We start from the raw sequence: 24558 nt of genomic DNA on the forward strand, positions 1-24558 counted from the left end.
AGATCCGCAGGCTATAACCCACAAAAGCCTATTTAGTAAGTTTGGGGCAGGGACCAAGGAATCTGCATTTTAATCACACAACTACCTACCATTGGATGCTAATGCGCATGACCCACACATAATAAATACTGTCTAAAAATATTTTTACTTGGTGCTATAGGTCTCCAAAATAGAGCATACACACCTCAGGGACCATGCACGATAATTCAGTGGGGTGCTAGAAGAAGATACAAAAATATGTATTTGTATTTAAATTAAACTTTATTAATAGTTAATATATGGGTACAGATGCCTTCATTTGATCTGTATATAAAGGGAAGGACAAGACCTGACAGTGAAGTCCTCATTCCCTCATCAGCACACCATGACAGACGACAGTTTATAGACATTGCACAAATGAAAAAGTGGCACAAAAAGATTTCTAAAAAGAAATCAATAGATTAAAAGATAACAGTAATAATGTAAGCATATGGGAACAAGGAAAGAGCAGAGTTAACCCTTCTCCTAAATCTAAACTAGCTCTGTGCCAAATTACAAGGATAAAAATTATGAAATCAGATGACCAGCAGTCTGTGAATACTTTTAGAAAAAAGTCTGTGCTATGTTAAGAACATTTTGAAACATCTTGAATATTAAAAATATTGTATTTTGTGCTTTTGTGGATGAAAACATATCACCTACCAAAACTTTTGTACCTTCACAATATAACAACTTACAAATAATTTCCTCACCTATTTAAAAATCCCCAAAACCTCAATAGAAGTTGCTTTAAAAAATATTCCAAAGTTTTAGAAAGCTATTTGTTAAAAATATGTAAGTTCTGATTAGTTGCAAGAACAAATGTTCATCTTCCATGAAGGCAAACGTTTGTTCTAAGGTTGAGAAATTTAGAATGCTTTGATTCACTCTACTCTTCTGGCTCAGCCATCACTTCGACATTTTGCTGAGACACTTACTTTATCAGTACCAATACTGATAGTTACCGGTGTGAGACTTTTCCATGTATTATCTTCTCTGCTTGAGGATTGCTTAACACTTGGTGTTATAAACACCCAATTACTCTATCAAAGAATACAGGTCTTTGTCATAATTTGTTGCTTGTTTAAAGTTCTTATTTACCTTATGGGAAGCAATACACACAGAGATGTACCATTTGGATCACTGCATATTCTCAAGATGATCTTCCCTGAAAAAGGGATTCTTGGTGGCTGTCTTCTCTGAAGTCTAGATATGTAATTTTCTTTTTCCTTTGTAAATTCTTTTTATCCTGAAATTTAAGAATTTGAGTATCTTCTCTTACATGTGTAATAGCATCTCAAATTCAACATTCCAAAACTAAATTGATTCCTCCAGCTGCTACCATTGCAAACTCTGATTTTATACGATCTTTCCCATCATAGTATAAACAGAAACTCCATTCTTTGTTATTTAGGCAAAAAAAAAAAAAAGTTTTTTATTTATATCTCACACACTGTATCCTATCCCACTACTTTCAAAATACTTACACAATCTCACCATTTGTTTTCCTCCACTGATACAGCACTGGTCCAAGCCTGTATCATTTCTTGTCTGTATTATTGCAATATCCAATAATCTGGTCTCCTGGCTTCTGCCTCTGCTACCAACAGACAGACTGTATTCTTCAACAAGGTTGAGTCAATTATTCTCCAATCACGTATCACTCCTCTGCATAAAATTCCTCAAATGGCTTCCTGTATTTATCAGTAAATTGAAGTCAAAAGGCTTACATTCAACTATAAGGCTCTGTAATCTTGTTCCCTGCTGCCTCTGCCCACATCTCTCACTATCCTTGCTCCCTCCCCACTAACCAAGTGGACTCCTTAACAGTCCTTGAAATGGTAGGTATGTTCGGCTTGTCTCAGGGTTTTTAAACTCCCTATTCCCTATCTGGAGTACATCTCCTCCATATTTACCACACTAGATCCTTCACTTCAAACTGTTGCTCAAACGTCTCACCTGAGATGTCTCTGACCATTCATATAAAATAGTAAATCCTGCCACTACCTTATCCAAACATAGCCTAATCATCCTACTATGCTTTAGTTTTTTCTGTATTACTTATTTCCACCTGAGACAGATTTATTCATTTACTTCTTTCCACCCAATGAGGGAACCACCTTTGCTTTCTTCACCCTGTATTCCCAGCTACTAAACTAGTACTTGTCACTAAAGAAAGTAACAATAAATATCTGAATCAAGTATCTGCCCAGGTGTGTCCTCACCCCCCACCCAACCCTGTGGCTTGGAACCTATGAGAGAGCCCTTTTGAACTCATTAAATCTCCCTGTAGTATTTAGTAATTGTGCCCTCCTATATCTTGTTTCCCTTTTTCTCCTTGTGGTTCCTCACTTATTCACATTAAATATTTTAGACTCCTCTTCTAGGCATTTTCATTTTTGAAATCTCCATGTCTTTGGGTTTTTACTTTCCTAGAGATAACTACTACATGATATTCCAGGCCACTAACTTAGTCCCCAAGAGTGGCCATGCCTCTCTTTTTGTACCACATTTTAATGTGGCTTAATTGCTAGAAAAGTTATTTATACTGACTGAATTTTCTCAGGTGCTTTTTCAAAATTAAAATTGTCAGCCATCTCCACCAGCAATTCTTTTTTATCATCCATTTCTTCTGGGTTCCTGCTTTCTGTAGATACTATTTTCTTTAGGTTTCCTTATTCTTTTTTGTCTACTCACTCCTCCTTTGGCATAAATCAAACTGTGGGACACTCTGAGTGGAAACAAACTTGTGAGCAACAGAAGGCAGTTCTCTTCTGTAGGCTGATTATCCACTAACCAGCAAGTTGCCACTCCTCATCACAGATGACCGGAAGAAAATCTCTTCCAATTTTTTTTTTTTTTTCTATTTACTTGCCCTCCACCAGCCTCATGGGGAGATGTGGAATTCAGCCCATCACGCAGCAACCAAGCAGGTACTCCGAAGCTAGTCTTCCTAGTACCATACATACGACCTGCAACGCTTTTCCTCTAAATCTATGTATCTTTCAAAGTGAGGCTCTTTCCGTTCAGATCCTTGCTGAAGGCTTCATAACTGCCAGTCTATAGACCTTCATCTGGATTAGAGGAAGAAAGTCAAAGACAAGCTCTCCTTTCCATATTATGGTAGAATCAACGGACTGTATACACTCTTATTTGCCCAAAGGCTCCAGGCTCAAAGCAGCTGCTCTATTCAAGAGAGGGTAGTTGCCAAATGGAAACAAAGATTGAGGGGAGGGAATTTAAGATACATAATCAAACCATCTCCCTAGAACCTACTTAAAACGAAAGGTGTAACTAAAGAGGGTGGGAAAAAATAAATAAATAAATAAAGGGTGACAAAATGAAAATATGAGAGGAAACAGTCACAGTGCAAGACGTATGACAGAGTAGGAGAGGTGTAGGAGAAATATACATGGACGGACAAGTCCCTGATGGGTGACAGGGTGTTTAAAACACCAGAATAGGAGGAAATAAGGAAAAGATTATGATATGCATAGAGGTTTGTGAGATACAGCGTTAAGAAGTCCATGGCTTCTGTTTCCTCTGTCATGAAAAGGTGAGGTCACTTCTGGGTGAAGACAGTGTAAAGCTGGATCACAGCTGGATCATAACTAAGCAACCAGCAAGGGAGTGAGTGAAAAGGAAAAATTCAAAATCAATGGCTAAAAAAGAAAAGATAAACAACTTCATGCTAATATGGAAATGGATTTGATCAGATTTAGATAAAGTTCAGCATAGCATCTAACCACCATGTAGTTCATTTCCTACATCACTGTAGGAAAAGAAAATTCACAACCTGCTAAGAATTCTCCCCCCAAACCCAGAACAAAGCAAACTGAGGAAATCAGCAGCCCATAGAAAAGTCAGAGAAAAATCCTCAAAAATGAAAATCTTTTCCTCCCACACCAAAATCTCCAGGGATTCCTTTTAGCCAGCAGCCCACCATTGAGAACCACTCAGGATGTTCTCTCTCATCTTAGGAATTGGCTGCACATAGAACTGGGGAAGTGAGCCCAACACTGGCACTTAATGAAATCTAAGAGGACAGAGCTAATTTTCCAACAAAGGTTTTACTCTCTTTCAGTATCATTAAGCTATAGAAGTAGCAAAGAATACAAGAACTAGCCTCACATGGGAGCAAACTTAGAAAACAAGATTCAGAGACGGTGGGAAGGCTGTCAAGTCTTGGTAAAGGCCCTCATAATCTGGGCTGATGGGACAAGCACATAATTCTTTTTTTAACAATTTGGATGTTGGAGAAAGGCACTAAAATGATCCATACCTTTAGCATTTTATTAGTTCATCTTTAAACAGATTTTCATCTTTAAATATCTAACCCGTTTTTAAAGCATGGATCCTGTAAAGCTAGTGCCAACAGCTACCTTCTCCTTGTGGCCCTCTTTCTTCTCACTCCTATGCCTGTCACTTCCATTTCAACACTTACATGAATTGCAGCCCCACAGATCCTTGACTCCTCATTTTAAAGAATACGTCCCCCTCTGTTACTTCCAAGGTCTTGACTTTTTCCCATCAGTATCAGATCACCTGTGAAGTCTTGACGTCACACCTCCTATCTTTCAGGCTCACTTCATTGCTGTTATCAGTTCACAGGACAGCACCACTTTCTCACCATTCACCACCTCCCTCTCTGTCATGTATTCCTTGAATAGCTTAGATTCCATGTTTCAATACTACAATCACCTGGAAAATATCTTCAACTCCCTGGCTTGCTTCTACTTCCATCTAAATGGCTTAAAAATCTAACTGCAATTCTCATCTTTTTTTTTTTTTGTGAGAGGGAGTGTCGCTCTTGTTGCCCAGACTGTAATGCAATGGTGCCATCTTGGCTCACAGCAACCTCCGCCTCCGGGTTGAAGATATTCTCCTGCCTCAGCCTCCCAAGTAGCTGGGATTGCAGGCATGCACCACCACACCCGACTAATTTTGTGTGTTTAGTGGAGATGGGGTTTCTCCATGTTGGTCTGGTTGGTCTCGAACCCCCGACCTTGGGTGATCTGCCTGCCTCAATCTCCGAAAGTGCTGGGATTACAGGTGTGAGTCACTGCACCCGGCCCTAACTGCAATTCTCTATACCTGAAATCAAGCAGCTAAATGTCACAGGAGAAAAAAAAAATAACACTAGGTTTGCCTAGCTTTGTTTTAAATTCAAGATAACCCCAGAACCATACAATGCTGTCCAAATTAGTATTTTCCTATTAAGCTGAAGTTTTCTCCTCCTCAAATTCCCACATCAAACTGCTTTAGCCTTAAACTACTTTAATGCATCTCAATTCATTTCAACATCAGTGACCCTTACACTTCCTCTCTCTCCTCAGTACATTATGGAATAAAAATGCATTATCTAAAAATACAAATATTTTAAAACTCTTGTTATAGTCAAGCCCACTATAAACATTAGTGATGCTCAATTGTGCTAAAACAACGGAATGAGCCACAAGGAAGTTCACTTGATCTCCCCCAAACATGAACATACACTGACTCGATAAACACTTTCAAACTATTACATTTTAAAGAAAAATGTTTATATTATTTATCAATTTTAAAAGATAAATAGATGGCCATTTAGAGTATTAACATTGTAAACTCCATGAAGGCAGTTCTTCTGTAAGTATCCATTACCACATTTTATCAAAGTGAGTATGCTGTATAACCCAATGTTTTCACTTGTAATTTGTTTGCAAAACAATCATCACAGTCCAATAAAATATCCAAATGTAATAAAAAATCTCTCTCAAATGTCTTCTGCTTCACTGTAGTCTGACCCCTATTTACATTAGTTATGTAATAGAAATCGGCATTCTCTAGATGAGGGTGAACTGTAAGCTATAAATAATTCTGTGTCAAAGGATCCACACAAGCAATTATGAGACAACTTCAACAATAAAACCTTCTTCAGAGCTACTTTATAATGTTTTCTAGGGTCATTTAAGAAAATAAAGAGGAAAAATTCTTCCAATTCACCATAAATGCTGATCATTACATGATTAAATATAAAAGTACTCTTAAAAATAAGAGAAAAAAATGCTTATTTGGCAATGTGCTGTTATTTATATACTAGCACCTTTGAGCTTTAAAAAAATTCAACAGCATTTACAATGCATGCTCTATCTATTTTAGTTATGCCAATGCTCAATGAAAAGCAGATGATCAAAGGAACAGAATAGCAAAACAAAATGCATATTCCGTGGGCACTTATGAATTGAACAAAAATTAAGTTTGAATAGAAGCCCATTAAACTCATCATTAAAGAAATTTTGTTGCAGAAGATTCACAATTATTGGTACCACTGACATGATGATGCTGTTAATGCTCTGATTATATGAGTACAGTTTGTTTTCAAACTATAAAATGTTAAAATCAGAATGCTCAAACTGTAAAGGTAATGTAATTTACCAGGACACACTCAATTCTATTACAATAATAACATGGAAAATTTGACCATAATCAAACTCTAAGTTCAGCAGAGCATGAAGCGGGCTACCATTATGAACTATGATTATATACATTATTTAACTCATTAACAGAAAGTGTAAATGGCTTTAACTCATTAGCTTTCAAAGTGAACATTTATATTTCATTTATTCCTCAGAAAAAATACTATGCCTGACAAATCTCAATCATCTTTTCATGCAAAGGGAACGTTCCAGCCCACAATACAGCTTCTAACTTCTTGGTATAAATGTCTCTGGGAGATTGAGGACAAAGGGAGAGTGGAAATGTCCCCAGTGCTCTTAACGTAAAGTACGGCAACATGTTAATTTTACTGACAATTAAACTTAAAATTTAAAAGCCTCCAAACCAGACTAGAATCAAATGAGTAGAACAGGCCAGGCATGGTGGCTCACACCTGTAATCCCAGAATTTTGGGAGGCCAAGGCAGGCAGATTACCTGAGGTCAGGAGTTCAAAACCAGCCTGGGAAACATGGTGAAAACCCGTATCCACTAAAAATAGAAAACTTATATGGGTGTGGTAGCGCGCACCTGTAATCCCAGCTACTTGGGAGGCTGAGGCAGAAGAACTATCTGAACCCAGGAGGTGACGCCTGCAGTGAGCTGAAATCGCACCACTGCACTCCAGCCTGGGCCACAGAGTAAGACTCCACCTCAAAAACAAACAACAAAAACAAAAAGAATGAGGAGAACATTTTATCACTTCACATGGCAGCCAAAACTTAAAACTCTAATCAAGAACTACTTTGAGAAATAGCTCCACCTGGTAGTTAAAAATCAGTTATAGTGCTTACTCCGTGTACATGAACTGCATTACTTACTAAGCACTGTAATCAAACTTAGAGGTTAAATAGCTTTCAGTAAATTTAAGGTGGATAGAAATGGGGAATTCAATGGCAAACAAAATCCTTGGACAGATCATTTGCTTAAATTGGACACAGCATCAACCCCACTTTCTGAATTTTGGCAATAAAAGTAGTTTTATTTCATTAGCTTTACTCATATAAAAATGATTACGCTTTTCAGTAAAGGGCACATATTTATAACTTCCAAGATGCCTTTATAAAGACTGCCTAAAATAATACATAGAAACCCAAAACACATAAAAATTCTGCAAGTATTATCTATTATGTACTTACTAAATGTATATCTTTATACAGCTATTATACATTTTCAATTTTTCATTAGTTATTATCCCAACAGATATCAGCAATGCTGGAATCAACATACTTCCAAATGTAGGAACAATATGCCAGAACACAAAGGACTTGGCACTTCAAAATTCCTACTCGAATTCTTAAGTCAACTTCAGTCATTTCTCCACTTTTTATTTCTAAAGTTAATACACTATCATTAGAATAGCTGGGTGAAACTCAAACACAGGTGAATAAATAGTAGAAATTCAGTTAAATAATATTAAGGCTAATGTAATTAAATTTTCATGTTGTACTTTAAAAAAAAAAAAAAAAAAACAGCAGCTGCCAACTTTTCAGTTGAGAACAAATTTCCATAGTTCTTATTTTATAAATTACTTCTCAGCATTCTATATGGGTTTTAACCAGACAAACCAATAATTTCTTTATTAAGATTCTTTTTTTAAAAAAGTATGTGTATATGAAGGGTTTTAATAAACTTCCAAAAAAATTAAAAATTAAAAATTTAAAAAGACTTCTCTATCTTACTCATAATTTTGCAATTAAACAAGCCATTTCAAAACACAAAGTTTAAAGCTACTTCTTAGGCCATTAATTTGACCAGCTTTTGTAACTGTGATATTTGTAATATTATAAAATACACTGCTAGTATCAAAAAACTTTATATACTTTAGTGCAACAAATATTCTTCCCCCCACAGAAAAAAGAACAATGTAATAATTTTAATTTTTGTTAGCAGTCACAAAAATTTTTATTTAGGAAAAATATTCCCTTCAGTATTTATTAGATAATGAATAGTTTACTTTTACTTTTCTGTGTAGAACAATTTAGAAGTATGCCACTTTCCTTTCATAAGCAAACTGTTTTTGTCTCATTCTGCATGGCAGATCAAAAATTAACATTTCTTTCTGCCTTAAAAATTAGGAGATTTTCCTCATTATGAATTAGTTGTTTCTATATGGATTACTGCTGTGCTGCTAAAAACAAAAAGTTAGTAAAGGTTATGGACACGTGGAGAAAAAAACAAGCTATAATACTAGTTAAGAATGAAATACATTAAACATTATTTAAATATTAAACAGTAAAATACTCCTTCTATATTAATAAATAATTAAAAATTGCATCTGCCAATGGGAATACAGGCCAATACCACCAATAACAGGGATGGTCTAGTGCAAAGGGTGGCCACGAAACAAGAACAAAACAAAAACCACACACACATGCAGAAACGAAGGAAGAGGAGAACAATTTAATACTGGTATTGTTTCCAATAACAAATTAAACCAGTGATTCTGAATTCTTCCTGCACACTCAAATTACCTGGAGAACGTCTAAAAAAAAATACTGATGACCAGGTCTCGTCTGAAATTACATAAAAATGGGAATGAAGATTCAGGCATGGGGTTTTTTAAAAACCCTCCAAATGATTCTAACATGCAGTCAAGGTTGAGAGCAAGTGACTGAAACCTACATATTTCTTACGTTCCCTGACTGAGAAGAATGTCCTATCAATGTAGAAATAGAAATTTCCTTTACAGATTGGGCATACATGGGTATCTCCAGTTAGAAGTAACTTATGGGTAAGTTATTAATTTATACTTCATTCCCATTAAAGTATCTACTTATACCTCTCCTCATTCCCTGTAATTCTGTATCCTCAAACTCCAAAACCAAGTAGAGTCAAACTACATTTTTGTAATAAATTTGTTACACTGAAAATACATCATTCATGCATATAAATATTTGCCGAATGCCTACTATGTGCAAGGCACTGTGTTAAGTACTGCTATAGGACCATGTCATGGGAGAATGAATAGGGATTGCTGAAAAATTTTGTGTTTTAGAATAAATGGCTAAAAAATAATGGAATGAAATTAATTCCAAGGACCTAAATAAGAAACTAAATTGTCAAAGAGAAAAAAAGCAGTGCTTATACTAAGGATCTGATTTTAAGACAGATGATCATCGCATATTTGTCCTTTTCCTGATGTTCCTTTACAGTTTTGCCATAAGCCTTTGAATACACATAAGGCAAATTCAAAATAGAAAAATAAACCTGATTCAAAGCAGATGTTCCTAATTTTAACCATAGTCTGTATCAAATAAAGTTCATTAATAAGTACAAATACCAAAAATCTTTATGGGAAGGTAGTTCGTATCGACTTGTAGTAGTCTCGACAAGTAATCTTACAAACATCACAGATTCTGGTCCCTGACTATTTCATCGTGAAGAAAGTTTACACAACACGTAATTTATTCCGGAAACAGATCTATATGCTAAGAAAGCCTAATGTGAACAAATTTGAGTTTTCTTTTATCTTTAAGGAAAGAAGACACTTTTAAGGGAGGAAAATAGGGGTAGAATCTATTCAAATCTTCTAAGCATGCTAAAATCTAGTAATTTAAAATGCCAACTGTTCTCTTCTGAACAGCCTTGTAGGTACCATGTGAATAAATAGCTTTTCTAGTTACTAGTGGTATGGACTTTGTGATTACTTAAAAAATAAATAATTTCTTCTCATTTTTGTGACAGTGTTAAATTTCATAAAGAAGCTTGATAATGTCAGCTTAACACCTATGAAAGGGCTAAATGTTTACCAACAAAATGTTAACCGAGGAAAGAACTGCTGGGAATAAAAATGAAGAAAAAAATGACCTAAGACTGTGATCAGCAAAAATACTGATGGCAAAAACAATTTGGGAAAGTAAAGCTTTCTAGTTGCTTTTAAGTAAAAAGAGTGAAATCAGGATTCAAGGAAAATGGTCACTTGTACCTTGGATGCAACATTTTGTCTAAAGTAGAGAAATAGTAAAATATTTTACTAAGTTAAAATATAGGTTTTATATTTTATACCATATTTAATACACACATAAAAATACCAGTGTTTTTCTCGTTTCTTTTCAATTAAGCAAATGTGTTCTTTGGTGTCTGGGAGTTTATCAATATTTAGGGATAATGGAAGATAAGAACTCCAAGACTGACAAGCCTAAACCTAAAACAGAAGACTCAAAATCCTATACCATAAAAATTAGAATCCAAGATGGACTAAAGAGAAAAGGAGCTTAAAGTCACATCGCAATAGGGCTGATACATATTCCTTCCCCAAATCATACTGCAGCTCCCAAAATAAAAAATACTACAGCCTATTATGGTTTTAATCTGTGTTTTGAAATTTTTTTCAAATGGAAAGATATCACAGATAGAAACACATCATTCTAAGTTTCAAAAATCACCAAAGTCAGTGAGAAGAATGTACATTCATTAAATGTAACCATTTGTAAATAAAGAAATCTTGAAAAGGCTGAATAGTTCATGAATAGTTCAATCAAATTGAAGAGTTGTTCTTGATTTTTCATTATTCTTTTTAAATAAAGAGTAAGTGTAGATATAGTGTACATACAGGTTGACATTTTGATTCATTCAAAATGGTCACATCCCTTTGCTTGGATTTGGATGTTCCAGAGACTAAAATTTAATACCATTCATAGCACAGTATTTTCAGTAAAAAGAATTATAGAGCAATGAAAAATCAGAAGCAAGATGGCTCAGAGAGCCTTATAATCTCTAAATATACACACATTTATAACCGGCATTTATTTTCTAAAGAAACAAATTTTAAGTAATGCTAATTTAACCAATGGAGAAAAAACTTCTATCAAAATATACAATTTCCATTACAGACTAGAAGGCTAATATTAAAAAAATAGTTGTAAGCCAAAAAGTTTGCTTAGATGGATGACAGGCATCATCTCCTTGAAGCACAAAGCATCAAATAAGGTTTTAGAAAAGATCAATCTGTGACCTTCTTCATCTTTAAGTTCTTGATAAATTCATAAAGCTTGAGTCTCAATTTCCAGAAACAGAGGAGCCAAATAATTCAGAATCTCAAGTGGGATTTATGCTTTACCATGTACCTGGAAAAAAAAAAATATGATGGTAGGTTATAATGACTATAGGAATTTCAGAATTTTTAGAATAACACATGTAGAAATAAGTTGACATTTCTTAAATCAACAGAATGAAATGTTGTTTTCTAGAAAACTGAAAATATAAGGACTTCTGGAATAAGCTAGAAATAACACTCCTAAGTAATATAATCTAAAAGCTTCTAGCTAAAATAATATATATATTTTCACATCTATTGTGAGAGACTTACACCAAGATGTTACAGATTCTAAGGAGAACACCTCAAAGAGAATGGATTCAGTGGTACTTACTGTGAACATACGCTGTTCTTAAATCTGCCAATTACAAAACTGTTATTAAAGGGTTTTATCAACACTATACTAGTAATTAAAATAAATTTTAAAATTTCATTTCTTTTCACGAACTATGTGTAACACAAATGAATCCAGAATCAGAGATCTTTTAGTACTTGCAAAAACATACGGCCCTTAATCCAAAGTTTCTTGGATAGATAATAAAGTTCAAAAAGGTCACACAGATAATTAGAGATTACAAAACCAAGACTAAAGTCTAACTCTTCTGACTCAATTTAGTGTTCCCTCTATCAGGCTATTAACTCTCCATCTCTTTCTAAAGTAATTATACAATAAAATTTTGTTGTAAAAATTATTTACTGAAGATAAGCATCAAATTAATGTTGAAAGAAGGAAATTAGGGAATAAGATTCACAACTTTATGGAACTTAAAATTTAACTGAGGAGACAGAAAAACTATAATAAACCAAAGATAAACACATTTTAGAATAAAAATTACCTGTCCAATGTTTCCCAAAATCGTAAGAACACTGGTCTATCCAAATGACGTTTGTGATAGCTAAGTTCTAATACTGTTACATCCCATTTCTGAACATTCGGATCCAGACGAACTTCATCATACTTCAGATGGAAGGCTTTAACTACAGTGAGGGTGGAGAGAAGAAGGAAGTTTTTACTCAAAACATAAACAAAATTATAAAAACATTTTACAGGAAATTTTTTAAAAATCCAAATCCCATTAATATCTGGAATGAATTCAAGACATTAAACTGAAACCTAAAAAAAAAAAAAAAAAACCAACAAAAAAATCTTCCACCAACGGAAGCCATAGAATAACCAAAGTGATTTTTTAAAAATAATATATTTAAAAATATTCAGGGTTTATACATGCCAGGCACTGGAGACTAAAACGAGGAATATGGTAAGATAACATACATATGGTCCATTGAAGGACAATAAGAAAGACCGTAAGGGTACTAGTTTATTACAGAAACCCAAGAGTGCAACCATACCTTGCAGATATTGTGGGTTCAGTTCCAGACCACCACAATAAAGTGAGTATCATAATAAAGTGAGTTATACATATTTCCTGGTATCTCACTGCACATAAAAGTTACATTAACACTATGTCACAGTCTATGTTAAGTGTGGAATAGCATTATGTCTGAAAAACAATGTATATGCCTTAATTAAAACATACTTTGTTGCTAAAAAATGCTTATAATCATCTGAGAGCCTTCAGGAGGGGCTAATTTTTTTTTTGCTGGTGTAGGATTATGCCTCAATGTTGATGGCTGCTGACTGAATAGGGTGTGGTCTTTGATGAATGTTAGGCTGAGCAATTTCTGAAAACAAGATAATAAAGAAGTTTGTGGTACTAATTAACTTTATCTTTCTGCAGTATGTGATAATACTTGACCGCGTTTTAATTATAGAAGAACTTCCTTAAAACTGGACTCAATCCTCTCAAACCCTGACGCTTTACTATATTTATGTCATGTTCTAAATCCTCTGTTGTCATTTCAACAATGTTTATAGCATCTTCACCAAAGTGCTCACTGGAGTGAATTCTATCTCAAAAAACCACTTTCTTTGCTCATCTGAAAGAAAGAACTCATCCATTCAAGTTCCAGCATGAGAGTGCAGCAACTGAGTCACATCTTCAACCTCCACTTCTATTGCTAGTTCCCTTGCTATTTCCACACCCTATCTTCGGTTATTTCCTCTACTGAAATCCTGAACCTCTCAAAGTCATCCATGAACCATGAAGGTAGGAATCAACTTCTCCTAAACTTCTGGTAATGCTGATATTTTGACCTTCTCCTATTCACAAATGCTCTTAATGGCATCTAGAATGGTAAATCTAGAAAAGTTTCAATTTACTTTTCCCTGATCCATCAGAGGAATCACTATCTATAGCAGCTACAGCCTTATAAATCTTATTTCTTAAAAAAAACTTGAAAAGTCTAAATTACTCCTTGATCTATGGGCTCAAGAATAGATGTTGTGTTAGCAGTCGTGAAAACAAAATTTATCTCCTTGAACACCTTCATCAGAGCTTTTGAATGAGTAGGTACATTGTCAATCAGGAATACTATCTTGAAAGGAATCTTTCTGAGCAGTAGGTCTCAACAGTAGGCTTAAAATATTCACTGAACTCTGCTGCAAACAGATGTGCTGTCATTCACACTTCGTTGTTTCATTTCGAAAGCACATGTAGAGCCAATTTAGCATAATTCTTAGTGGACCTAAAATATTTAGAATGGTAAGTGACAACTGGTTGCAACTCAAATTCCCCAGCTGTATTAGCCCCAATATATGGATGACAGAGGGTCAGTCTGTTCTCTGAAGTCTTGAGGCTAAGCACAGACTTCTCTGGTATATATTAAGTATACGAGATGGGATCTTCTTCCAATAAAAAGCCGTTTCATCTACTATGAAAATGTGTTGTTTAGTGTAGCCACCTTCATTAATAATATTTGCCACATCTTCTGAATAACGTGCTCCAGTTATTCAGAAGATATGGCAGATTTTATAATGTGCAAATAATCTGAACAGATGTTTCTCAAAAGATGACATAAAAATAGTCAACAAATGTATGAAAGTATGCTCAATGTCAGGAATCATCAGGGAAATGCAAATCAGAACCACAGTGAGGTATCATCTCACTCCAGCTGGGATGGCTTTTACAAAAAAGACAAAAAATAATAAAAGCTCCAGAGTATGTCGAGACCGGGCAACTCCTATGCATTGTTGGTGGGAATATAAACTAGTAGAGTTACTATGGAGAACAGTCTAGAGCTTCCTCAAAAAACTACCAATAGGGCCAGGTGTGGTGGCTCACCTCTACAATCCCAGCACTCTGGGAGGCTAAGACGGGCAGATCACGAGGTCAAGAGATTGAGACAATCCTGGCCAACATGGTAAAACCCCAACTCTAATAAAAGCACACAACACAAAAATTAGCCAGGTGTGATGATGTGTGCCTGTAGTCGCAGCTACTTGAGAGGCTGAGGCAAGTGAATTGCCTGAAACTGGAAACCAGAAGTTGCAGAGAGCTGGGATAGAGCCACTGCACTCCAGCCTGGCGATAGAGCGAGACTCCGTCTCAAAAAAAAAAAAAAAAAAAAAAGCAAACAAAAAACACTACAAATAGAACTACCATATGATTCAGCCATCTCATTACTGGGCATTTATCCAAATGAAAGGAAATGAGCATACTGAAGAGACTTCTGCACTCCCATGTTTAATGCATTCTATTCACTGTACTATTCACAACAGCAAAGATATGAAATCAACCTAAGTGTCCAAAAACAGATAAACGGATAAAAAATGTGGCTTATATGTACATGATAAAAGACTATTCAGCTATTAAAAAAATGAAATCCTGTCATTTGTGGCAACATGGATGAAAATGAAGGACATTATGTTAAGTGAAACAAGCTAGAAACAGAAAGTTAAACCACAAGTTCTCACTTACATGTGTAAGTTAAAAAAGAGTTGATCTTACAGAAGTAAAAAATGGAACAGAAATAGTGGCTGAGAAGAGGAGATGGGAGGGAGGAATAGGGAGAGATTTGTTAAAGCATACAAAACTACAGCTGGATAGAAGAAATAAGTCACTATAGGATGACTACAGTTAACAATAATATATAGTTTCAAAGAGTTAGATAAGAGGATACTGACCATTCCCAAAGAATGATAAACATTTGAGATGACAGCTATGCTAATTACAATAATCTTATCACCATACATTATACATATCAAAACATCACTATGTACCCCATAAATATGTATAATTATATGGCAGGGGTCCCCAAACTTTTTACACAGGGGGCCAGTTCACCGTCCCTCAGACCGTTGGAGGGCGAGACTATGCAAGGTGTGACACCCTTCACAGCCAGCGCTGCTGCCTCCACTGTCCCAGACAGCGGTATACGGTGTCACAGGCCCAGCACCGCCTCCAGTGCTGTATACAGGGATGGTGGTGATCACCCTGTGATACTGTGTATACAGCATCCTGGACATCTGCAGCAGCGGTGGGCTTCTTCTGTGGGAAGCCCACTGCTGCATGTTTCTCCTATGATAAGACACCTCCTAAAAATAAGACAGCCCCCATCTTTTGGGGGTAAAATTAATATAAGACAGGGTCTTATAATAGGGGAAACACGGTGTGTAGTCATGTGGGAGAAGACTTTTGGGCAAAGGGAGGTTATAGGGGCCATTATGTTGTCGTACATTTGGAGGAGTGTGGGGGACCACTGTTCTGTGTAGTAATGGTTATAGTGCTTTGCCTTTCTTCCTACTTCTGCTGTTATTTCACACTGCTTCCGGTGATGTGGGGCGCCGCAGCCGCAGACCGGATGTGCGTCATATGACGCGCTTCCGGAGCTGTGACACGTGTGTCCCGCATCACCGGAAGTAGTACTGTACGTGAGCGACGCCACGCTTTGCGGTGCTGTCACATACAGTACTCCAGGAGCACAGGATGCATTCGCTGACTCACTGACCACCAATGAAAGAGGTGCCCCTTCCTGAAATGCAGCAGGGGCCGGATAAATGGCCTCAGGGGGCCGCATGCGGCCCAAAGGCCATAGTGTGGGGACCCCTGTTATACGGCAATTTAAAAAGTTAAACTAAAAAATCTAATAAACATACTTGTTTCATGAAAATGACATTTTAAAATTAATTTTACTTATGTTACTAATTGAATTGAATACTCTAATTAATTAAAGAATTGTTGGAATACCCCTTCCAGCAAATAAACAGGCGAAATTAATCTTTTGTTATATCAATTTATGCTCATATGTTTAATAAATATTAAACATGCATGAAATAATTCATTCAGCAGATATTTATTGAAAACCTCTCTATGCCAGGCACTCTTCTGTGCTAAGGACTCAAAGGTAAAAATAAGTCACAGGAGGAGTCTCCCATCATGAAACTTGCATTCCGGCTAGGGAACACTTAGAATAAAAATATAACAATCAAAAAAGGCCTAGGAATTGTAAATGCTATCAAGAAAATAAAAAAGCTTAAAGAGCAAATGGGAGATGGTGATAAGTTATTTGAAAGAAGAAAGTCAGAGACAGATTCCCCAAAGAGAAAACACGTCAGCAGAGCTCTGAATGAAGAGAAAAAGTCAATCAACTTACAACCATTTCAGATGAAAGGAAGGGCTCGTAAATGTCACTATGGCATTTTAATTTACACATTTCTGTTCATCAAAAGCCAACCCATTTAAAACTGGCATTAAGCCGGGCGCGGTGGCTCAAGCCTGTAATCCCAGCACTTTGGGAGGCCGAGGCGGGTGGATCACAAGGTCGAGAGATCGAGACCATCCTGGTCAACATGGTGAAACCCCGTCTCTACTAAAAATACAAAAAATTAGCCGGGCATGGTGGTGTGTGCCTGTAATCCCAGCTACTCTGGAGGCTGAGGCAGGAGAATTGCCTGAACCCAGGAGGCGGAGGTTGCGGTGAGCCGAGATCGCGCCATTGCACTCCAGCCTGGGTAACAAGAGCGAAACTCCGTCTCAAAAAAAAAAAAAAACAAAACTGGCATTAATTTTAATCAAAATGTATGGACATGCAACAGTATTAATGATTTTTTAAGTGATCTAAAAATAATTATTGATGTTGTGGATAGGCAATATTCACTTTCAGATACACCTACACAGAAAGTATTAATGTACAAAACTTTTAAAAACATGTCACAGGTGCTTATTCACATAATATATATTATTTAACAGCAATTCTTTGATATACACATCATATGTGCATAACCATATGACTCTCTTAAACAAAGTGAAAACATTCAGTAACAAAGAGAATCTTACTTTTAGCAAATATATCAACTGGTGATCCATCAGGCAAAAGCCACGGCCAACCTTTGAACTGCCATGCAGGACCTTGCACAAAAACAGCTACAACACGGTCCCTAGAAGTAGAAAAGAGGGTGTGGGGAGGTAAGGAACAGAGGAAGATTATCTCAAACTTGAGCTTTAGTTACCATAAATCCCTTAGACAACAGTCCCATAATCGTTTATGTGACAGAGACTTATCAATCCTTCTATGAGGCAAATACAGTAAGTACATACCAACTTTTCAATATGATATTGTCATTAGAGTGTATTAATGATTGTTATCCTTCCCATGCATCTGGTTTTTACATCTAAGTCTTTTAAACATAATAGCATGGACAGTAACTGTATGAAATCTTGTTTGCCTTTTCTGCTCCCTTCTGTTACTTACAGCAGGGGCCCACTATTCCAACGCAATAGGGAATTGTGGTTGATAACTATTCATCAAAAATTTGACTAAAAAATCATTTAAAATTTAAACACATCTTAAATATTTTACTTTAAAAACATTAGATTATAGGAACTCATCAACCATATTATGAGGCCCCAGGGCCTTGTCTGAGTTCTTGTGATTACTTGGGAAGTAATCTGAGCATAGAAATCATCCAGACTTTTATAATTTTTGAAACTGTTTTACAATTGTTTCATTCACCCCAAACTTCTAAGTGCTTTTTAAAGCAATTTTCTTCGAATCAATCAACCTAGTTTTCCCAGAAAGAACAAACTTCTTTGTAGGCCCTTGAATTTCATAATTTAACAAAATATTTAATTAAATTGAGAAATTATAAGTAATACTGCCACAAACAGTTAAAGCCAGTAACTAAAGGGGTGGGAACAAAACAACAATAACAGTAATGGTTAACATTAGTAACATTTACTATGAACATTTACTATATGTCAAGTGCCATTTTAATGACTTTATGGATTACTTATCATATTAACACATTTAATCCTCAATACAATCCAAAGACCTCGCTGGATACTGTTAGAATCCTCATTGTACAAATGAAGAAACAAGTGCGTGGGCATACTGGAGAACAGAAACGTGGAAGGTAGAAGTAGAGAGAAAAGAAAGAAGGGAAGAAGGGAAGGAGGAGAATAAATTATTATGCTGGGACACTGGGTATGCTACTGTTCCTATCTCAGAGCAGATAAATCATGAGAATGGCCATCTCAGTTTTATTATGAAAATAGTCTTGACCCTGCAACTCCATGAAAGGGCCTTAGGAACGCCCTGAGGTCTGCAGACCACACTTTAGTAACCATTGCATTAATGACGACTGCAGACACAAAACAAAACATTAAACCAGGGTTACCTTCTATTCAAGGAGAAGACCTACAACAACTATTAAAAAATGCAAGCTTGGCCGGGCGCGGTGGCTCAAGCCTGTAATCCCAGCACTTTGGGAGGCCGAGGCGGGTGGATCACGAGGTCGAGAGATCGAGACCATCCTGGTCAACATGGTGAAACCCCGTCTCTACTGAAAAAAAAATACAAAAAGTTAGCTGGGCATGGTGGCGCGTGCCTGTAATCCCAGCTACTCAGGAGGCTGAGGCAGGAGAATTGCCTGAACCCAGGAGGCGGAGGTTGCGGTGAGCCGAGATCGCGCCATTGCACTCCAGCCTGGGTAACAAGAGCAAAACTCCATCTCAAAAAAAAAAAAAAAAAAAAAAATGCAAGCTTATAATTTGTTACCTGCTCAAAATCTCTGAAGCTAAAATTAAATCTTAAGAGTAAAAATCCTTCAATTTTATGATGTAACTTGAAACAGCTGAAAGCCCAAGATGCTTGCCAAAGCAAAGAGAATTTGCTGGACAGAGGTCACCTATATTCTACTGGGTCTCATAGAATCAGCAGGGAAGCAGGGTAATAAAAATGTTACTCCCCATGAATTCTTGAGAGGACAATTAAAGGAAAATAAAGAAGTAGGGAAAATGCTGGAGGTTTCAATGGCTGGAGACCCTAACTAATACACACAAGCAGTATTTTACAGCATAGTGATGACATCTGTATACACTGTATTATTTCTGCAAATAACTGCAAACATAAAACACAAACGATACAACTTTCTTACCTAATTTTAAGCTTGTTATCTACAATTCTCATCTTATTCACTTTCTGTATCACTCAAAGTTATCTATTAGGTGCCAGGGGAGAATTATAACTTAAAAACTATTCTTTAGAAAAATTTTAATATTAATATTCTCAGTGCCTTGACTTCCTAATACCTGAACTCACAAATATTTCAAAGGTAAATTCATCTAATGTGTCATGCATGTATTGCATTTTCTGTATCACAGATATATACTCAACTTCCACTCTAGTTTACAGAAATAAGGTAATTTGTGTGTCTAAATTTAGAGGCACTTTATATGAACATGTGGAAAGAATTTTTTATACTGGGTTTTCCAGAAATTAGAATGTTTCTTCTTATAAGTAAAATAAAGTTTTCCTATCCAAAATATAAAGTTACTGAGGAATTATTAGAATGTTAACATTATTAATAATCAAATTAACATATATTAACATAGTTTTCAACGACAGTTTCTATTTAGAACCCATGATAAAATCTGATACTTGCTCACACAAGAAAAAAACAACAATATAGAGAAAACAAATGAATATTAAAAAAATATAGACTGCCAGGTGCAGCGGCTTGCGCCTGTGGTCCTAGCTTCTTGGGAGGCTGGGGCAGGAGGACTGATGGAGCCCAGGAGTTCCAGCTCTGCCTGGGCAACACAGCAAGACCTTATCTCTTAAAAAACATCACCATCATCAATGGCGATATCAACACTCATTCTCTTGGGTGCAATGCCTGTGAAAAGAAATCTATAGACGATCTTACCAGTCTTGAGGCATAAGTTTAAGGGGCTGGTCTACTACCCTATAAGGTACTGTGACACTAATTGCAGTGCCCCCTGGTTGGATCTGGTCTTTTCTTCTTTGTATTAGAGTTTCATTTTCTCGTTGACAACCTTGTTTCTTCTTTTCATCTGATGGGACAAACCTTTGATAAAACAGAGATGAGAAAAAGTCAAATATATTCCATGTGATGAAAATGGAAAAATAAACGCTATTTTGAAATAAGTTTTTAAACATTAATGGTTTTAAAGATTTTTTTTTTTAAATGAACCGGCTCTGCAAGTACAGATCATGAAGAGTATAGGTCTTTGTACACCAAATAGAACTCAGCTCAGACTCTAGGTTGGTGTGTGTATGTGTATCAACACACAATTTATACTCATTCAACTAGCACTTAGCATTCTCCCCACTAATCCTTAATTTCTCAAATTCTATTGGAGGGAACTTCATAAGAGAAATTTTATTAGAAATAAAAAGGTCACTAAGTGAAAAGGCTGCTGTGGCTAGCAGGCATCTTTATGTGACTTAGCCTATCCAGGAGCTTCGCAAAACACTCAAAAAAAAAAAAAAAAAAAAAAAAAAAAAAAAAAAAAAAAAAGAAAGAAAGAAAGAAACATTTTATGCTTCAGCAAAATTACAAAAACACCATCAAACTTCAGAGAGCTTTGAAAATTTTAAAGTATGAAAATTAAATCAGTGTATGATGATTATTTTACGAAATACTGCAATTATTATCAACTAGTGGCATTTATCAACTTACTTATGTGGATCAATTCTCAAGACAGATATTCTTAAAAATAACAATCTGGATAGCTGTTGCCACCTCTAAAATTTGCTAATGTTCACAAAGTATATTTTACAAGTCTTATTTTCTAAATATACACATAATCCTAACAGTCCAATGACATATTTTATTAGCTATGATCTAGTCTCTCCAATAAAATGGAGGGAATACAATCAATGTATTAGAGTGCCATTCTGCTTCTAAAGCTTAAGAGAGATGAAAGGACCAAAAAACACAGGAGAACTTGCACTAATTAGAGTTCTCTGAAAAACTTCAATTCCATATACTGGATTCATCAGAAAGTGGTATTAACTTTATTGTCTAGAAAGTTTTTAGTTCATGGTGATAATGATAACACTGAACTTTGTTTCTTAGCTGATTGTTCTCACATCCATTTTACATTTGATTAAAAAGTTAAGTTTTCTATATTGTTTAAAAATTTCCCCCAGATAATAATTTGCTTCCCATGGCATTTGGTTTATTCATTAATCAAGCTCATTTAGAAAATGCCAAAGACAGTACTAACACTTTGGTTAATTAAACACATTATTTTAAAATTTTAATAGGTGGACATTATTTGAAACTGTGTACTAGTAAAAAGCCACAACAAGCAAGCAGCCAAAAAAATTAATAAAAATTTTTTTAAAAGCCACAACAAAAAATGTTTTAAGTGAATAGTACGTGCAATATATCATGCTATAACTTTCACAATATACATAGTTGTACAAAGCACAGTCCCTGCCCTCTTGAACTTATGTTCCACACACACAGAACAAAGGGATTCTATTGCCACGAGAAATGCTTTGCTTTATCTCAATCTGTAACTACATGGGATTTAAAATGTTGAAACTGTTAAATATGAGACTGCATCTCTCTCTTTTCTGGCTTCTGAAATTTTAACACGGTATTAAAGTATAAATTTACTTGTACAAAATTACTTATAAACTTTAATAATATGACTAGAATATAAAATACCTAAAAATGACTAAAATACCAAACTAACAAAAAGTCTATGATACTCCTATTTCAACTTTTGATGCCTAAGAAATAAGTTATACAGCATCTGCATGTCTACACATCAGCTGATGTTTTATAAAAGTTCAGAATCATCAACATGGTTTTTATAATTAAACACCATCCTAGAATTTTTAGATGCTCTGGCATGTTAATTTCTAATTATATCTAGGTATTTTCTTGGAATTGTAGTCACTTCTACTAGCAGTTAAACAAGAAAAAGAAAAAAAAAAGAAGCTTTATTTCAAAATGCTTGTTAGCAAGGATCTCATTTGATAACATAAAAATAGATCTTATGACCTCTTCCCCTAAAGTTAAGTCTACTAAAAAGACTGGTATTCCACAGAGTCAATGTAAGTTTTACCTGTTCACCCTACTGCAGTTAATCAAATCTAAGACACCAATGATTGTGAGACACACCATTATACTGTACCATTATATTGTACCACTATGAAGGAAAAAAAAAATACTGCCAATTAAACTATGTATTCTACATAAATCAGTCATGATATTCCTCCAGAAAACTGGTTATTTCTTCTGGCTTCAGCTGCACTGCTGGATGTGTGTGACAGACAATTGTTTCATAGGTATCTCGGGCAAAATAAGTTCATCTACTATTGCCATCTTCCCTTTTTAGGTTCCATAAAGCACCTGGTTGTTGTTTTATAAAATAAATATATGGAATTAGAGCCAGGCGCGGTGGCTCACAACTGTAATCCTCGCACTTTGGGAGACCAAGGTGGGCGGATCATTTGAGGTCAGGAGTTTGAGAGCAGTCTGGCCAACATGGTGAAACCCTATCTACTAAATATACAAAAATTAGCCAGGTGTGGTGGTGCATGCCTATAATCCCAGCTACTCTGAAGGCTGAGGCACGAGAATCACTTGAACCTGGGAGGCAGAGGTTGCAGTGAGCTGGGATCAAGCCAATGCCCGCCAGTCTGGGTGACACAGTGAGACTCTGCCTCAGAAAAATAAAAAGAAACAGGGAAATCATTCTTCTAATGCGGAAGAATTCAAATATCAAATTTGCACTCCACTGCTTCATTTCAGTGTATTCTTGAATATACAACATTTAAATTGGCATAAAATTTACATACAGTGAAATGTGCAAACAGACAAGTTTTGATAAACGTATACTGAGTATAAGCCCCATTCCAATCAAGATAAAGAACATCTGCATCAACCAGAAAGTTTCCATATATGCCTTTCAGTCAAATGCCATTCTCCTTCCCAACAGGCAACCACTGTTCTGCTTTCCATTAGATTTGCCTGTTTGGGGAATTCACATACACACACTCATAATACCAGATGTATTATTTTGTACCTGGCTTCCTTCATTCAATGTAATGTTTCTGATCATCATACCTGCAGTGGGGTGTTATCAGTAGTTCATTCTTTTTTACTGCTAACTAGATTTCGATTATGAGAAAATATTCCCCTGCTGTGGACATTTGGGTGTGTCTTAGTACGTACAGGGCACAATAATAGAAACAGCATAGACTGACTGAGATGGCTTGTAAACAGAAATTTCTTTATCACTGTAAGATTAGGAAGTCAAGATAAAGATATTGGCACGTCTAGTGTCTAGAGAGGTCCCACTTCCTGGTTTGTAGATTCTGCTGTGTCCTCATACAGAAGAAGGAGCAAGGAAGCTCTCTGAGATCACTTTCATAAGGGCGCTTACCCTACTTGTGAGGACAGAACCCTCGTGACCTAATTACTTCCCAAATACCCTGGCATTAGTAACTAAGTCTCAACATACAGATTTTGTGGGACACAAATGCTCAGTCTATAGCAGGGTAGTTTCAAAGTCTGGGTTATTATTACACTTATATAAATATTCCTATGTTAAGTGTTTTTGTGAACACATGCTTTCATTTCTCTTATATAAATACCTTTGAGTGAATTATGGGGTATGTGTAACTTTTTAAGAAACTGCCAGGAAGTTTTCCAAAGCAGTTAAACCATTTTGTACTTCCACTAAAAATGTACGAGAGTTCTAGTCTTTTCAATTTTAGTCTTTCTAATGGGTATGTGAAAAAGTATCTCAACATCATTTTAATTTTTACTTTCTCAATGACTGATGATACTGAGAATTTTTTTCATGTGCTTATTGGCCATTTGTATACCTTCTTTTGTGGAGTGTCAGTACCTCTTATTTTTAAT

General features: G+C 35.7%; 1 protein-coding gene across 1 annotated transcript in view; it reads right to left on the minus strand.

The window, feature by feature from the left end:
- Positions 1-242: 242 nt before the first annotated feature.
- Positions 243-24558, minus strand: part of CDC73 (cell division cycle 73) — a 118939-nt gene continuing 94623 nt past the window's right edge. Inside the window, exons 14-17 of the mRNA XM_039459975.2 lie at positions 20575-20736; positions 17705-17805; positions 12365-12506; positions 243-11559 (exon numbers count right to left, since the gene is read on the minus strand). Of these exons, the coding sequence (XP_039315909.1) occupies positions 11523-11559; positions 12365-12506; positions 17705-17805; positions 20575-20736 (442 nt within the window). The 3' untranslated portion in view covers positions 243-11522. The remainder of the gene's footprint in view (positions 11560-12364; positions 12507-17704; positions 17806-20574; positions 20737-24558) is intronic.

Source organism: Saimiri boliviensis, chromosome 19, assembly GCF_048565385.1.
Source record: "Saimiri boliviensis isolate mSaiBol1 chromosome 19, mSaiBol1.pri, whole genome shotgun sequence".
NCBI classification, from domain to species: domain Eukaryota; kingdom Metazoa; phylum Chordata; class Mammalia; order Primates; family Cebidae; genus Saimiri; species Saimiri boliviensis.